This window comes from Primulina eburnea, chromosome 10 (assembly GCF_022965805.1).
Source record: "Primulina eburnea isolate SZY01 chromosome 10, ASM2296580v1, whole genome shotgun sequence".
NCBI classification, from domain to species: domain Eukaryota; kingdom Viridiplantae; phylum Streptophyta; class Magnoliopsida; order Lamiales; family Gesneriaceae; genus Primulina; species Primulina eburnea.
The window spans coordinates 3,999,091-4,016,908 of record NC_133110.1 but is presented as its reverse complement, the minus strand read 5'-3'; the positions used below and the strand labels follow the sequence as shown (position 1 = coordinate 4,016,908).

Below are 17,818 nucleotides of genomic sequence, written 5' to 3'. Positions count from 1 at the left end.
GCAACGATGTCCTAATTTTGATTTTGGTTATCTAATTAATCGAATTTAGATTTGAAATGACGGTTAGATACATCAGCAATAGGCAAAACTACGTTAGTAGTTTCACAAAAAAAAAATGACTAAGCTAAGATTGCAAAAGAAGCAAAACTACTATGCTATAACCTAAATTTGACTAATTAGATATATATGATCAAAATAAAAATTAGACAAGTTTGCGAGACCAATTTTGATATTTTTCCAGTATAATATATATTTTGACTATATACAATATGATCTCAAATAAATCGATATTTAAAAAATAATTAACACGTTTCTAAATAGATGTTTTTTTATGTTTTAAAAAAGAGAAGATCGATGTCTTTTTAGTTTATAATAATGATTCAAATATGTGTAGGATCTGTAAAAGAAATGATATTTTTATTTCACTTCGTCATATAATAAATCTGATATCCATCCACTTGATCCCATGTTAATTTAAAAGATAAAAAAAATTAGACCATATAATTATATTTGAGATCAAATTAACAATTATATGTTCTTGTTAATAAATCAATATTCTCGAAAATTATATGTAAAATTTATTCATTTAGCCAATAACTATTAAGATTTTTACATTTTTGGGACATGGAAATTTCAAGTCTCTTTATTTTATGTGGGTGTTGTTTAGGTAACCATCGCCCATCCTTTTGCTTGTCAAATTTGGATGCAAAGAAATTAATATGTTCTTATCGACACGCCATTTATACCTCAATAAGATAACATTTTCGTCTCATTTAAATAGTTGTGCTTGTACCCTATAAAAATTTACAGTAATGATGGTGTGTAATTCAAATTTTAGATCATATAATATTCAAGAATCATATTTCGGTCGTTCTAGCAAGAACAATTGTTGTTCCTCAACGATGTCTACTCAATAATTATATCGTCTCAATAATTGATACCAATTGTAAGATCAAGTCATTATCATCTGCAAAAATTATAATTATTAATAACAAATGATCAACTCGAATATTTTAAATCCAACAATAATCAAAACACCATATTTTGATCGTTTATGGAACAAGACAATTAACATTGCTATCCATTCATCAAATACAATTAACAATCTGATGTCAACACATTTTCCCATTCATATATATATATATATATATGTTATGTATAATATGTATGTATGTATGTATGTGTGTATATATATATACGGTAATTGTTGTATGTTTTAGTTTATAAGATACTGTTTGACGTGAAAATGTGACATAATAATTGATTACACGTCCTTATTTTATATAATGTTTGAGTTAAGTTTTGCAAAAAAAATAAAATTATAAATCATTATGTTATCTATATGTATGAATTTATCATTAACATGTTATACATAATTCATCATCTTATCACATGAACTAAAAAATTTCAAGATATCCGTCATTAATTGCTCTCCATTACTTTAAAATGTCATTAAAAGAATTAAAATCTTTATTTTCAACATTTATATTTTTTTTAAAAAAATCTAAAATGAAATGAGTTGGAAGAGAACCAAGTTGGTAGGCAAGTGGCAACCTAATTATGTCACTTGCCTAATTAATAGTCCTCCAAACTCCAATATTTACAAAAGTCTAATTTGCTGCATAAATTGTATGCCTAATCATACAAAATAAGGTAAAATGGGTCCTATAAAATGTCCCCCAGCTAGTCAAAATTAGATTATGACTCTGGACTTGAGCTGGTTAAAAGACTTTAGTATAGGGATGACAATAAGTCATATTTAGATATGATTTCATATCACCTGTCTCAGTATCTATTTATTGGACGGTCTCACGAATCTTTATCTGTGAGATGAGTTAACACTGCCGATATTCACAATAAAAAGTAATACTCTTAGCATAAAAAATAATATTTTTCATTAATGACTCAAATAAAAAATTCGTCTCCAAAATACGATTGTGAGACCGTTTCACGCAAGTTTTTGTCTTTATTAAATCCATTGTCATCCTCATCTCCACGCCCATCGGGTATTCAACTTGCTACCCCATAGACATATTCATTGGAAAGATCTGCAGATATACATACCTTACCAAACTATCTTATTACCACTTACAATTGCATTTTTTTAAAAAAAATTGAATTAATTCGAAAGCTATATATGCGTATTCATCAAATTCTTAGGAGAATAATATCCATATGTTTTCCAACTTAGATATCATGTTGATAGGAAATAACTCAACAATAGCATTTATGGTTTTGCTGCGATGGTACTCGAATACAACTGGAGCTCGGCAAACACCAAGCTTTCGGGATTAAAATTTGCTCGACACATCTACACTCAGAACGAGGCATGCATTGAGCAATTAAGGAGAGAAAAAGTAAATTGTGTGTTTTAACTGTGGAACTGAGAAGTAATTAATATGAGTTGCAGGTGCATTAGATGTAGGTGTTTTCCCTTTCAATATTCTTGATGTGGGTTCTGCTCTGGATGCCTTCCGACATATTGATGAGAAGCCTACGATAAATGTGGTGTGTGAATTGAATTTGAGATCTGAGGAGAGTACTCTCGATTCCATCGTACAATATATTTAACTAGTGTAATTTGTGGGCAGAGAAATTACGTTGTATCAAACAACATACTGGCTTTGTGTACTTGGTACGTGTAAATAATTTGGGCAGAACCGAGTCGTCACATCGTAACTAAATGTTGATTTATGAGCGTAGCAGATCAGTTTCATCTCCAGAAATTTAATTGTTGGTAAGTTTGATGTTAACTATACATTAGATGAATTCCATGACTGACAATATTTGCTTGAGTTCATATCATTTTTTGTTGATTGGCTCTCCGTTTTCCTTTTCATCGACTCAATAAAACCCCATGCATACAGGGTTTATCACAAAGGCAAAAGCAATCTATGTAAGTGCAGCATCAGCTGGGGCTGTTGGATCGCCTCTCAGGGCGCGCGGATTTCTCGTCTTCAACTCATGGTGTTTTGTGAAACTACAGTCTAAGATGATGAGGAGGACCTTAGTGGCTAGGTTGGTAATAGAGCATACAGTTGATATTCAGATACACATATATATATTTCCTTGGCCTAGCAACAATTTGCACCCTTTCAACAGGACAGCGAATTGAAGCATCAAATAAGAACATATTAGATATATCATGTATGAGTAGGTCTCTTGTGAGACGGTGTCACGAATCTTTATCTGTGAGACGAGTCTATCCTACCAATATTCACAATAAAAAAGTACTTTTAGCATAAAAAGTAATATTTTTTCATTGATGACTCAAATAAGAGATACATCTCACAAAATATGACCCGTGAGTGCGTCTCACACAAGTTTTTGTCATCATCGTATTTACTTTCCGAGATTCCAAGCGTTGCTACATAGTTGTAAATATTTCAAAACTTTGCCAAGTTGAGGCTAAAGATTTTGCGAGAAAATGTATGGATTTAATTAGACAAATGATTATAAAACAATCATCAAACTGCATCGAGTTCAGTACAAAGAAGTTGCGTTTGAGCTTAACTCGCAGACATGTAAATATGGTTTGTTTATCATTAAAAGAACTCATTTATATGAATAGTAATTTTAAGTTTACGAGCCGGCTCATGGATTTATGAAGAACTAAGGATAATTAATTTTAATATGTTGCAATACTTGAAAATAAAAAATTTCAAAAGCTTTTAAAAAAGTTTTTATTGGGCTTTTAGTCGGAAGCCCAATAAAAAAGGATCTGTTTTAGTAAGTCCATTTCTAAGACCTTGGGAATGTTAAGGCTAATCCACAGGATTTGACTTTGAATTCTTCAACGCCAAAGGGCCCAAAACCCGAGCCTAGAGTAGCAATATCTATTTTAGTTTAGATTTATATTCTTTTAATATGTTTCAAATTTCTCAATTATCTGAAATTCAAACTTAATTTGTAGGGAAAAAAATAATTTCTTACGAACTCGATGAAAAATCTGATATCCGCTCTAAATGGACAAGGTATAATTTAGATTTTTTATTTGATTAAATAAATGGATAATCAGATATATGGGTTTTCTGGTATGTAAATATGAGCAATATTAAATTGTCTCACAGACAAATATCCGTGAGACAGTCTCATATAGGGGTAGATACGGTACGGTATATCGTACCGAAGTACGGTACCGTATACCGTACCGAAAATATCGGTATGGTATACCGACATTTTTTCGGTATACCGACTTAAATTTTTTTAAAAAATAATAATAAAAATTACCGAAATACCGAAAAAAAATTCCATAATGATACCGAAAAATTCGGTACGGTATGTTCGGTATAACGATTTTTCGATAAGTTCGGTATTTTTTTCGGTACAGTTTTTCGGTATTTCAGTATTTTTTCTCATCTCTAATCTCATGGACAAATGTCCGTGAGTATATCGATAGAATTTTTGTCTTTTCTCTTATAATATTTTGTCCGTATTTTATAAACAACACCCACAGAATCGAAATCTTAGAACCATCACTGATTATAGGTGATAATAAAATATTGGCAAAATCTTGTGTGAGACGGTCTCACGGGTCGTATTTGTGAGACGGATCTTTTATCTGGGTCATCCATTAAAAAATATTATTTTTTATGCTAAGAGTATTACTTTTTATTGTGAATATGATTATGATAATCTGTGAGACGATCTCACATGAAACCTACTCTAAAATATTTGGTTAATGTATATTATATATATATATCAAATCATCCCATATATATGAAGATGAAGACGAAGAATATGAAATCATATCCAATATCCATCGGCATCCTTAATCATTTGCTTCCAATAATAGAGTAATGAATTATATGGAACAGTAAGTTCCCAAAAAATTTGATACTACATGCTAATTTAAAATTATTGTAATGTTTAGGAAAACATATTTTAAAAATTTGCATTTTATTTTTGAAAGCAATGATATTTCTTATAATATAAACATAATTTTTTGTATTAGATTGATTATCTCATGTTGTATTTCATGATTAATTTTTTTGAAATGAATTGATATGATATATATATATATATAGATATATAATATGAAAAGTAATATTTTTTTTAGAGATAGATCGAGACAAAGATTGGTGGTAAGAATTTATATGCAATTCAATTATAAAAACTTTTTAGATCGTGGGTTGTAACTCGATTCCTGTGTTACAAATTTGATTTGTAAAAAAGATAAAATTGAAAAGTAAATTAAAAAGGGCTAAAAATAGATTTCAAAAAACATAAAGCATACGCGACCAGTAAAATCTAGCACAAATACCGTGTTTTAATCATAATCCATCAAAGAAAGTCAAACCTCGGAGAATAAACCATGAGGGGCACGCCGCCGCCACCAAAACCGCCAGTTCCGTCGCAAGCGGAGGAAGACGGCTCGGGCGAACCCCTCCTCAGATCAGCCCCCGGAGGAGGTGGAGGCGTGGGAATCGGAGTAGGGATACGGAAGAAGGCTGTTGGGGTGAGGGCGTGGCTTTTGCTGGAATCTAACGGCCAGGCCCAGGTGGTGGAGGCCGGGAAACATGCTATCATGAAGCGGACCGGTCTCCCCGCGCGTGATCTCCGGATACTTGATCCCCTGTTGTCGTACCCGTCCACGGTTCTGGGTCGTGAGCGAGCTATCGTCATTAATTTGGAGCATATAAAGGCAATCATTACGGCGCAAGAAGTTCTATTGCTCAATTCTAAAGACCCCTCTGTTAGTCCTTTTGTCGATGAGCTTCAGAGGAGATTATTGCGTCATCACCAGGCTATCAAGTCTCAGGTCCCCTTTCTCCCCCATATCTAATCCATCATGTATGTAGGCATTTAAAGTTTCATGTTTGGCATTTTGAAGAATTTATGATGCTACAATTTGTTTGATTGAACGTAAATAAACATATTATCTGTTGGGATTGAAATAATTGAATCATAATGGACATCAAGCAAATTCTTTCGTGAGATATTTTCCTAGTTTAGAATGTATTGGTGTTTAAGCTAAGGGCGGGCAAGTGTGTGCAACAAGTTTAAACAAAAAGAAGTTTACTTATGTTAAAATGGAAGTGACCCTCTGATAGGTTGATACTGTCTTTGACTAAATTCTTAGATGTGCTCCCGCAGTCTTTTGCTTGTGGTTTCCTGTCTCCTGTTATGGGCTTGGTTCATTTATCTTTGAATGATTAGCATGTGTGGTGAAATGGGGACTTGCTCCATTTAAATTTCTGATTTGATACATAAAGAATTATGGAAGATTTATATTTGTATGATGACATGATGTGGTGGTGATTAAGGAATCTGGGGATGGTGAGAATGCGGACTGGACAAGTTTGTATGATTTGGAAGGGCCTCAATCCAGGCCTATAAGTCCTCAGAATAATTCTAAGAACTTCCCAATCAAGGATGAATCGGGAAAAGTCGATGGGAGAGAACCATCTTTGGAAAACCGAGATGGGCCAAAGCTTTTGCCCTTTGAGTTTGTTGCTTTGGAGGCATGCCTAGAAGCGGCATGCGGTAGCTTGGATAATGAGGTTTGAAACTTCAATTCAAATGCTTTAATTCTAATTATTGATTCTTTTTTCTAGGTTGTTCTTATAATTTTTCTTTTTTGTAGGCAAGGACATTGGAACAAGAAGCACATCCAGCCTTGGATAAATTAACTTCAAAAATCAGTACTCTCAATTTGGAACGTGTACGGCAAATTAAGAGCCGCTTGGTTGCTATTACTGGACGTGTTCAAAAGGTTTAGCATTTTGATGTTCTCCCATCTTAAAATTTTCTTTACTATTAGCTATCATTGATCCTTTTGGTTAAAAAAATGTTTTGCTGAATTTATTTATGCTGATATCTTGGTAGCCAATACTTTTTACTTGATGAAACATGATTCACGATCCTTCCTTGCTTGTTGACCTTTTTTTGTGTATGCTTTAACTACGATCATCCAAAATTTAAGGCTGAAAGCATCGTAAATGAAACAGTATTAGCTGATGTGACTTTTCACTTTTTGTATAATTGGAAACTTAGTCCCTTCTGTAATCATAGAGTGACACTATTACTTAGATGCTTGTAATTTTTTCTCATGAATTAAATCATCTTTTTTCTCCATTCATCATCTATTGTAGCTGCTGTGCAACGCTGAATATTTAGTCTAAATTGGTTTCAAGCACTTGTTTGATATATTCATACTTTAACTTCTCTCTGAGTGTCATGCCTATATATTTCTTGCGTGCTTTAAACCAATTTTATCTATTACAAACTGAAATTGGAGAACCTTTCTTTTGAGAAATTATTTGTTTGCTGAATCTTGCTGATTTATTGATATGCTGCATAATAGTGGTGAACGAAAGCATGTTTCATTTTTCTTTGAACTAGAGATTGTAATATGTACACCAGGTAAGGGATGAGCTAGAGCATTTGCTAGATGATGATGATGACATGGCAGAGATGTATTTAACAGAAAAATTGCAGCTTGAAAATACATCCGTCTCTTCCATAAACGAGCAAGATGTCATTGATGAAGAAGTTAACTCAGATGTGGATGATAGGCAAGTGAAGCTGGTATTGTTTTGATATGAATTCATTTGGATGGAGAGTATTTCTTAAGAAAAACTATTTTTTTTTTAAAAAAAAGAACAAATAATTTATTAAAAGGTGGGGTTCGGTTGGGTTTATACTTTTAAAGAGCCAAAATCAAGAAGTTTGAAAAGGTGGATTTTGTAGCTTTTCCTTTAGCTTCGCTTGAAAACATCTGAAAACTTTATTTTTCGTTATCATATCCAAACATAGAACTTTCTAGTATTTTTTTGATTCACCAATTTAAAAAGTTCCCACACGATAAATACATTTTGAGGTCAAATTCTACTGTAAGACCGTGTCCAAACTGTCCATAATACACATGAGATGTTTCAAATTACCAAATATGGAATTTGCTGTTTAGTTTGCTACTTGAAAGGTACACTTACAGCTCTGCTCTCGCGTTCTTCAGGAATCCAGCTGAAATTTTAGTCGAGGGGAATGAAAATTCCATTGTTTCTGATGGCGATCTCCAGCAGATAGACAACCGCCATGCTCAGTTTTATGGTGGCACTAATGCTCTTAGCAGAGGCAGCCATGGCACCCACACAAGTACACATAGTGCTATAACCAAGAACCTTGATGTAGAGGAGCTCGAGATGCTGTTAGAGGCATACTTTGTTCAGATTGATGGTACACTGAACAAGTTATCCACGGTATGTTACTCATCTTTTTATCATTATATATATATATATATATATATATATATATATATATATATATATATATATATATTGATTTTACCTTTATTGTACCGACAAGACTTTGTTCGATCCCTCCTCATTTACTTTCCTTTACGACTATTATTTTGTTGTTGCTTCATGGATCAGAGTTTGGGTTCTGAGTTGTTACCTGGGTGATATTCTGTTGGTGTATTAATGACAATTATGTTGCCATTTTTTGTGTGTATCACTTGATTGGAGGAATATAATCGTTTTGGAACTTAATGACTGAAATTTTGATCGAAATTTGCTCAAGGGTTGGCATAGTGGTCCAGTTGGCATATATCATGGAAAACTCAAGGGGTTGTTTCCTTCTTTCTTAGTCGAAATTTTTCCTTTCCAAAAATTTTGCGATCTTTTGGCTTAGAAAATTGGTTACTCTATGTTGGGTTGTAAATTGTAACAATTGCTTGGACTGTATATGACATAATAATAGAAATGAGGCGTTTAGATCGTTATACCATCTAAAAGATTTGTGTTATCTTGTACTACCAACTATTGTTTTTATTCATTGTCAAATGCTTGGTCATATGTTTTCACATAAAGAGATTGTCTTCTAACATTACCTTATACTCACGTCACAATGTTTTTCCAAAGCTGAGGGAGTATGTCGATGACACAGAAGATTACATCAATATTATGTTGGATGACAAGCAAAATCATCTGCTTCAAATGGGGGTGATGCTGACTACAGCAACGCTTGTGGTGAGTGCTTTTGTTGTCGTGGCCGGGATTTTTGGCATGAACATCAACATCGAACTGTTCAATGATGAAATAAATGGAATGAATCGATTTCTTTGGACCGTTGGAGGGAGTTCTATTGGCACTCTTTTCTTGTATGTGATTGCCATTGCCTGGTGTAAACACAGACGATTGCTAGAATAGTACAAGTCCTTGGAATGAGTTTCATCTGTTTGTATCATTTAGCTTGTGACCGCAGAAACTGTGATTTTAGTTTTTTTTCTTGTTAATGTTATTTTTAGGGGATATTTAAATATTTTGAATGCATCAAATGTAATGAAGTATATATAAAGTGAAATGGGGAGGATGTTTTATCTTTATTTTTAATTACATATATTAAATCCAACTACACATTTCTTTTTAACTTCTTGATGTGCTTAATATTTGCAATATGGATCTATATAATTTTAATTTTTTGTTTGAAATTTCATATTTGGACGGAAGCTTAAGTTCAGCTTGGATAAAAATATTAGAGCTCCAGTGGGAACCCCCTGATTCTCTGTTTACAAGGTCCCTTTCTTTTGCAGTCTTGGACTCCAAAAAGAAGCAGCTGTGTGCCTCACATAAAGGTCATAACAGTTATGCACGAACCCAAATTTGAGAATAGAAATACAAGGCACACACGACATATGAATAGAGTCGTCGTAATGGGTTGGGTCTATCGGGTTGATCTACTTTGCCACCCAATTTAAGTGAATTGGATTGAGGTTATTCAACTCATCTAAAGACAGGCCCACGAGAGCCAGCGGCTTGAGAGGATATTTTTGAATCATAAAGTTATGTATTTTTTGTGCTAATAACTCTAGCTAACATATAAAAGAGTGAAATCAAGAATTAAGATTTTTCTATAATTTTTTATTAATGAATAATCAAGTTTAATTAATTATACATATATATTTTGGATTTTCTGGCCCGCAGTTAGATAACACTACAGACATAAATAAATAAATTAACAATTAACAGGACACAAAAACCGGTTTAAACCGATCTGGAAACAATCGGATCCAGTCCGGCATCATGCCTAAAAACAAATCCCCTCTCCTCCCCCACGACGAAATAGGAAAAACTGGTCGACATGCCTACCGGAACTTGTCTCCTCTACACCAAATCAACTTCCACCAAAGACCACTGAACACCTCTTTGCTGATGCACAACCCTACGGGAATCTCAAAATTGAACATGATCCCCAATATCGTGTTTCTGGGTCAAACTAGTGGCATTTGTTAGTTACACTTAACAAATTCTTTTCGAACGAGAACCACATTACAATTCGGTCGAGTAGTTCGGGTCGATTCCAATCCATTTTTATACAAGTCTGAAAGAAAAGCCGCTTGTTGATTTGGGATCTTAGCAATAGTAGAGATGAAGTAAGATATACTCCCAGTTGAATGAGACATAAACCCAGCAGTCAAATGACCCAATGCTCTACCGCATAGAATCAGTTTAAAAATTGATAACTTTGCTGTAAATTATTGATATCACTTTAAATATATAATCAACATTCATTCAAGTTAAGATTCAAGATCAAGAGTAACAACAAAAATCCAACTACTCACCATCAATACCAAAAGAGTGGAAAGGCAAACAACATCAGCTTACGAACTTTAGATTTGCACTAAGAACTTGTAATAATCGTCATAAGATTAATTTAGTAACAGACGATGTGCGAATGCTCAAACAAGATAAAAACATAATCATTTCCAACGATGTCTCAAAATTTTCTTCGACATGCATGAAAATATATTAAAAGGCATCATCTTCAACAAAACTAAGAAGAATCCAAAATAATGCTCATCTGTTAGTATCGTCGGCCACCGCCACGGCCATAATTCATCGGCGGAGCAGTATTAATAGGCCCTTGATCTTCCCTGAGCACGACACCTGGCATCTCCTTCATGCCCATAGACTCCAACAGGTCAACAGTCTCCTGGTCCACCTCGATGCGGTCGACCTTAATAGCAGACTCATCGGGAACGAAATCCATGCGGCGCTCGCGTTCCTCTTCCTGCAGCTTGAGCGATATCCCGCGGACGGATCCCTTCTGGATCCTCTTCATCAAATGGGTAGAGAAACCGGCGATCTTGTTGCGCAGACGTTTGGAAGGGATTATAGCAACCTCTTCGAGAATCTTCTTGTTGGTGTGGAAGTCCAGAGTCATCTTGGAATAGTAACGCTCGATCACTTGTCGGGAAGATTTCTTGACAGTTTTCGTTCGGACACGGCCCATGCTGTTGCTTGTGTTCGCGGCGGCGCCGGAGTATCGAAGAGGTGGTAGACTAATGCAGGCTTCTAGGTTTTGCGGAAATGTGCAATTGGAAAGTGAAATATACGCAATCTGAAATAATTATTAAATTTTGGGCCCAAAATAAACCTGTCCACAGTCTGGGCTTACCGATCTATGGGCCCAGTGGATTAGCGTTTAGGGCTTCAATCAAAATTCCAACCTCTCATTTCTTCCAATTTTATTTCTTTTTTTAAACGACAATCGCCTAATTATTACATTACAAGGCCTGTGTAACTGGGCCTGAAGCCTGAAAATGGGGCATTATTGATGAAAATGGAGGATTAAACCGGACTTGATAAAAATTGTTCCGAATCCAATTCAAATTAACCCATCGGATTTAGCATTGACGTTAGGTTCAGTTCAAATCCGTAACCGAAAGACTGATTCCAAATTGACCCGGTCCGATAAGCATCTTTAATTTTAGAGTCATTGTATACTTTTTTATATGCCGATATATCTCCTCAAATTACAAAAAATACTCCATTTTTATTTAATATAAAAACATTATTTATGCCAAAAAATCATAAAAACTTATTTTAATAAATTTATAACTCATCTTTATCAAAGCCCAATAATATCCTTTTTATATCTTCGATCCATTCTAAATTTTTTTAATAATCATCATCATATTATATCAAAATTTATACTAAGATACGATATAATTAGCATGTGAATTGTCTAAATATTTCATAATTTAAGAATACAATTTAATAGATCGAGGAAGATTTTTTTCTCGTAATATAAAATATTGGGTTAATTCTATTCTGTATTTATAAAAAAGTTATTGAGTTAAGCGTGTACGAGTGAGAGTACGTAATACTGATATGGATGATCTCTTAAGAAGTTATCATACTTCAAGCTCCCGACGTTTCACCGCTTAATCTGATTGGCAATGTGAGTCGTAAAAGAGTGACATCAGATCTTAAAGATAATATTGTCTTTGTTTTGGGACATAGTCGGTAATAGAAAAATAGTAAGACTAATCTATAAGGGATATGAAACAACATCAAAAGATAGACATGCACCTCTCTGGAATCATGAACCTAACATCCCAACACATTAGCATTCAACTATTTGCACTTTGCATTATCACGAGTATACGAAAATAAATTTGCATCTTTTGGACAAGAAACATTTGATCCTAACAATTGATTATCAGAGTGAGGTCATCAATTCAGATTACTCAAGAAGCATATTTCTATATTTATCGAACGTGCATGAGTGAGAATAGTAATGAGATGAGTGATCTTCTGAGAAGTTCTTGTACGTCAAACTGTTAACGTTGCACCACTTGATATGGTTGGCTAGGTGGACTGTAAAATAATGATATCAGACCTTAACGAGTAATAATGTCTCTGGGACAAAACTGACGGTAGAAAAAAAAATAAAACTGATATATAAGATATATGAGACAAAACCAACAAATAAACATATACATCACCAGATTCATTAGCTTAACAATTCGACACATCAACACCTAAGTATGTTCATTATTTGTTGTCACGAGTATAAAAAAAATAAAGTTGCACATTACCTATGTCTGAAACTTTTGGCCTTACTGTAAACATTTGATCTAACATAAATTTAAAGAGAGTTTATCCACTCTAATATTTAGTCCAAAGATTGACCATGATGTCCCTTCATCGACTCTCATTTGACGTTGAATATTCTTTTTTATTTTAAAGGAAAAATAATATTAAATTTTCCTAAACATCCATATAAAAACATTAACATAAATACACAACACCCACCACCTCGTTAACAGTGTGAAGTCTACATGTCAGATATACTTTATGTTAAAAGATTCATTTTCTCACGTTGGCTTTAACATCAGCCCTCATTATATTTTTGTGGGTTTTACTCTCCATAATCAACTTTTATTCTTATTTTATATTAAATAAACATATTTTCAACTTATTCACAACTTTTAAATGATTATCAATTAAGATAAACACCAATATAATTTTTATTTTTTATTACTTAAATTATTTTATTTTATTTTACGAATATAATTTATATAAAATTAAAATTCTATTATATTATAAATTTGAAAATGAATGAATATATTAGAAAAATCACACTTTCATACAACGAAAACAACATATAAACGACTCCAAAGAACAAAATATAAATTATTTAATTTATTTTTTAAATGAATCCAAAAAATAACATATAAATATTGACAAAAACTTGTGTGAGACGGTCTCACGGACCATTTTTGTGATATGAGTCTATAATTTAGGTCATCCATAAAAAAATATTACTTTTTATTTTAATAGTATTACTTTTTATTGTGAATATCGGTAGGGTTGACTCGTCTCATAGATTAAAATCCGTGAGACGGTCTCACATGAAACTCACTCTAAAATATTTATTATATTTTTTAAAATAATATTTAGATTCTTAATTTTTTTAAAAAAACATTTAAATGTTGGAGTGGAAGGAATGGACAACTCGACACTATCCTTGCGGGCACTGTCTGCAAGAGTCGATCCAACGACTCGGATTTTTTCGAGTCAAATTTTTTTTTTTTCATTGGAAGTGGGCGGGTAGGTTGAAACAAACCGGAAGGAATCGGCCACAAGCTGTCAGACTCCCACTTGTGTTGCAATAATACGGAGTCCGTGTGCCCCCACAAGCCACCAAATGAGAATTGTTTTAAAAATAACTTGAACGTGTTCCAATGTTTGAATGAATTTTTCTCCCTACGTGGACTTTATTACACATTGAATGCGAAATATGCTTCCATAGTATTAATTGCTCTGCACATAGTCGAATGAATCATAATGTGATATTATTTTATACTTATTTATTTTTACATAATTCTATATCTTCATCCGTATCTGTACAATTTGTATAATTCCCCACATACTACGTATCGCAACATAGAAAACACCGTGTGTAAACTGTGTTTAAGATCCTAAGATCGGTTAATTAGGTTTTGTAACAAAAAATTATATAACTTTCACTCGAACAAACAATCATATATTTAAAGAACAATTACATGACACAGATCAAAACATTGGTCGTGATAATAATCAATAGGTGTTATTATAAACTGGAAATTACATATCTCTTCACATGATTAATTCTCACGTACAGATACGGATTTATGCATGGGTTGTACTGGGTTATTAGCGATTGTTTATTGAATAACCGTTGCTAATAACGACGGTTGTTTCAAAAACCGTCGTACATCAATGTCTTAGTCCAATCAAGTCCCGTCCATTTACAAGGATGAGACCAAATTCATCCCATATCCTCTGATCCGCCCCACCTCAATTCTACAAAATTTCTCTCCCTAGTCCCAAGCCCTTTAGCGACAAAATAGAATTGCGGACTCCCGAAGAAATCGAATTGCTCATCGGCAAGGCAACAATCCAGGTAAGAATCGGCTATACATTTTTTATTTTGTTTTTTATAGCTTCTCTGTGCGTGATTTGTGGTTTCTTGATTGTTTGTTGTTGAGTTGTTGATTGACTATTACTTGTTTATTTGTTTAATAATTATTTTATTCTTGTTTAGGATTATAACTTGAACTATTTCAAAATGGAACATTAATCTTGTTTTGACATTACCTGTGTTTGCTGTCACTACTGAGCGGGCTTTTTCAGCAATGAAGCATGTGAAGACGGCACTTCGCAATAAAATGGAGGATGACTTTCTTGCCGATTGTTTGACACTCTATATTGAACTAGATTTACCTAAACATATTGATGTAAATTCTATTATTGATGAATTTTATGTTTTAAAATCTCGTGGAGCACAACTTCGTTGAACGATGTAATGTAAATTTTTTTTAATAATATATAACTTATCATATTGAGTTCAAGCCCCCCCAACTTCTATTCCTGGATCCATCCCTGCTCACGTATATTTGATTATAATAAAAACTTCATTTATTGATAATCCCATATAAATGGGTATTTTATTTTATATAATCATCCAAATCTTTCTGCATATAATCAACAATCAACATTCTGGAGGATCTGCATGGCAGCTGAATTGGTAATCGCCATGCCCCCATCTATAAACAAATTATGCCCACTCACATACTTGGACTCGTCACTCGCAAGAAACAGCGCCCCGTTCGCAACATCATCCACCCTCAGTATGGTCCCTTTAAGATTCCCCGTCTCACCCGTAGCTCGCTCCAGTTCTTCATCCTCCAACCTCAAAGCCTTCTTCGCCAGAGGCGTCGCCATTGCATAAGGTGACAAACAGTTCACCCTTATACCAAAATCTCCCAATTCCACCGCCAAGTTCTTCGTAAGCCCCACCACCGCATGCTTCGAGCTTGTGTACGCATGGGGGGCAGCCCCTCCGATCCCCGAGCACATGCTTGACATCGATATGATGCTGCCACGCCGCGCTGGGACCATGACGCGAGCCGCGTGCTTCATGCTGAGGAAAACGCCTGTGACGTTGATGCTCAGGACGCGTTCGAAGTCAGATTTTTCGTTGTCGGTGATCCGGGACTTGAGTGGGTCACAGATTCCAGCGCTGTTGAATATGATGTCGAGTTTTCTGTAGGTCGAGATGGCAGTGTCGACGGCAGTTCTAAGGTGATCTTCGTTTGTTACGTCGCAGTGTATGTAGGTTGAGTTCGAAGGGTCCATGGATTTCACGACAGAGTGGCCTAATTCGTCTTGGACATCCGCGACGATGACTTTGGCGCCATGTTTGGAGAAGAGCTTGGCTGTGCATGCACCGATGCCACTGGCTCCACCTGTTATCAGGGCTACTTTTCCTTCTAGCCTATTTAAAATGGCATGGCAACAAATGAATTGGATTCACAAAATTTGTGACATTACCAAGAAATCAATTCTCGAAAGAAACTTCAGACATCAACTATAGGAAAAATAAAGACACAATTAAGCACAGTACTCCGGTCAATATTGCAGCAATTTTTTTTTATTAACTTGCTATGCTAAGGGAGCTGATTTCAAAATGTATAAAGGTAGCCATATACGTTTACCTTCTTGCAACTAGAGGAAGAACCGAAGCCGCCGTTGTCATGTCTGTAGATAGGAAAGGAGAGTGCAGAAATCGAATTATTGATGCGCTGTCTAGCAAAATTTATAAGAGAAAATTTACAAAGAATAGGTATCTTGTTACACTATTTCACATGTCTATAATCAAGTATGTTTTACGCAACAACTCAAAAAGTTCGTTTTGTTTTGAAATTGCACAATAACTTTTTTCATGTAAAAATTCTTCTCATGTATGTGGCATTTAAAATATTAATTACAACTTCATTTAAATTTTCAAAATTAGTATGATTTGATTCTAATATATTTCTTCAATGTGCATCTCTTTAAAGTCAAACAAATACAACTATCAATCAAATCTAGTAGGTCATCTGACATTATTAAGCAATAATATTCAGCAATTGTTTTTTATCCGACGTAATGTTGAGGAAATTCATACCATAGATAAACTCGTGTTTTCTGGTAGGATCGAGCTTGGCGTTTTATCAAAAACTACAGCTGGTGGTAATTATGCAACTTAAATATTTTAAATTGTACAGCTCAAATTCCACGTTTCGATTGCTATAGTCAGTAGAGACAATTATGACACCTATCAATCTCTCTCAATAATTACACTCCTTGTAATTAATGAGAATGACCTTGGCTCTGATATCAAAGGACCGAACTCTTGTCGTTTTCACAAAAGCTATAATTAATTTGATTTAGAATTAGAATTGTTGTTTGATTTAGAATGAGTCAATTTATATTAAAAATTAGGAATAAAGGCTTATGAGGAAAATTAGGAACGAGACTTATCTCGTCAACACTACATATATAACTGGTTTAGTTAAGTCATAATCTTCTTTTTTAAAATCATATTATTCCAAACAATTTTTTTTTTTTTTCTAAAAATCATATTACTCAGAATAAAATTCTAAAATCTGATAATATAGAGAACAAGTGTAGTTTGACCCTTACACATAGCAAAAAATTGTCCAAGATTCACATTTTTATAATAGATAGATTAATGTTTTTCATGAGTCGAGTCAGGTCGAAGATCCGTCTCGCGAAATTGATCCATGAGACGAAATTATAAGAGCTTTTTTGTGTAAATAGAAATATATAATAACAATGTTATACATTTATCAGAACTCTTATTTTGAGTTTACTGAAACCCCTATTTGAACCGTTTAAAAACACTCGCCCCTATTAGAACTCTCTTATACATAACTATGAGAAGTCGAAAATTATCATGTTCACGTTTTTATCATGTGTACATGTCAACATAAAGCTAATTAATTTTCTACTACATTGAATAAACTTGTGAATATTACCGACGTTTCCAATTTTGACTATATCACAATAATTTCTTTTACAAAAAATAGCCTCACTTATTTTTCAACAAAATCTTGAAATATATATGAATCATAGAGAAATTTTACCAAAGTCTTGAAAAAATCACCCCCTGATCTCCCTCAGTCCTTCGGGTAAAGACACTTATCATTATATCTGAAGTAGCCAAAAGAACATTAATGACCATCTTGTAGAACCTCTTA

General features: G+C 33.8%; 4 protein-coding genes across 4 annotated transcripts in view; 2 read left to right on the top strand and 2 right to left on the bottom strand.

Annotated features, from left to right (window-relative positions):
- Positions 1-17,818, top strand: part of LOC140842628 (caffeoylshikimate esterase-like) — an 86,964-nt gene that overhangs the window by 5,215 nt on the left and 63,931 nt on the right. The window lies entirely within an intron of this gene.
- LOC140842625 (magnesium transporter MRS2-3) lies at positions 5,257-9,335 on the top strand. Its single transcript, XM_073210650.1, has 6 exons — positions 5,257-5,761; positions 6,267-6,503; positions 6,587-6,715; positions 7,366-7,517; positions 7,958-8,201; positions 8,865-9,335. Exons 1-6 carry the CDS (start codon positions 5,315-5,317, stop codon positions 9,150-9,152), a joined length of 1,497 nt encoding a protein of 498 aa, XP_073066751.1. The 5' UTR covers positions 5,257-5,314; the 3' UTR covers positions 9,153-9,335.
- Positions 10,582-11,328, bottom strand: LOC140842627 (small ribosomal subunit protein eS17-like). The gene has a single exon (XM_073210652.1). It carries the CDS (start codon positions 11,233-11,235, stop codon positions 10,807-10,809), a length of 429 nt encoding a protein of 142 aa, XP_073066753.1. The 5' UTR covers positions 11,236-11,328; the 3' UTR covers positions 10,582-10,806.
- Positions 15,166-16,425, bottom strand: LOC140842626 (secoisolariciresinol dehydrogenase-like). Its single transcript, XM_073210651.1, has 2 exons — positions 16,271-16,425; positions 15,166-16,050 (listed from the first exon to the last, which is right to left on the bottom strand). The coding sequence occupies exons 1-2, from the start codon at positions 16,309-16,311 to the stop codon at positions 15,258-15,260; spliced, it is 834 nt and encodes a 277-aa protein (XP_073066752.1). The 5' UTR covers positions 16,312-16,425; the 3' UTR covers positions 15,166-15,257.

Coding starts and splice junctions, on each gene's coding strand:
- LOC140842625 (XM_073210650.1), top strand. CDS start 5,315: ATGAGGGGCACGCCGCCGCCACCAAAACCGCCAGTTCCGTCGCAAGCG. Junction 6,504..6,586: donor GCGGTAGCTTGGATAATGAG/GTTTGAAACTTC, acceptor TCTTTTTTGTAG/GCAAGGACATTGGAACAAGA. Junction 6,716..7,365: donor TTACTGGACGTGTTCAAAAG/GTTTAGCATTTT, acceptor TATGTACACCAG/GTAAGGGATGAGCTAGAGCA.
- LOC140842627 (XM_073210652.1), bottom strand. CDS start 11,235: ATGGGCCGTGTCCGAACGAAAACTGTCAAGAAATCTTCCCGACAAGTG.
- LOC140842626 (XM_073210651.1), bottom strand. CDS start 16,311: ATGACAACGGCGGCTTCGGTTCTTCCTCTAGTTGCAAGAAG. Junction 16,051..16,270: donor CTTCCTCTAGTTGCAAGAAG/GTAAACGTATAT, acceptor CATTTTAAATAG/GCTAGAAGGAAAAGTAGCCC.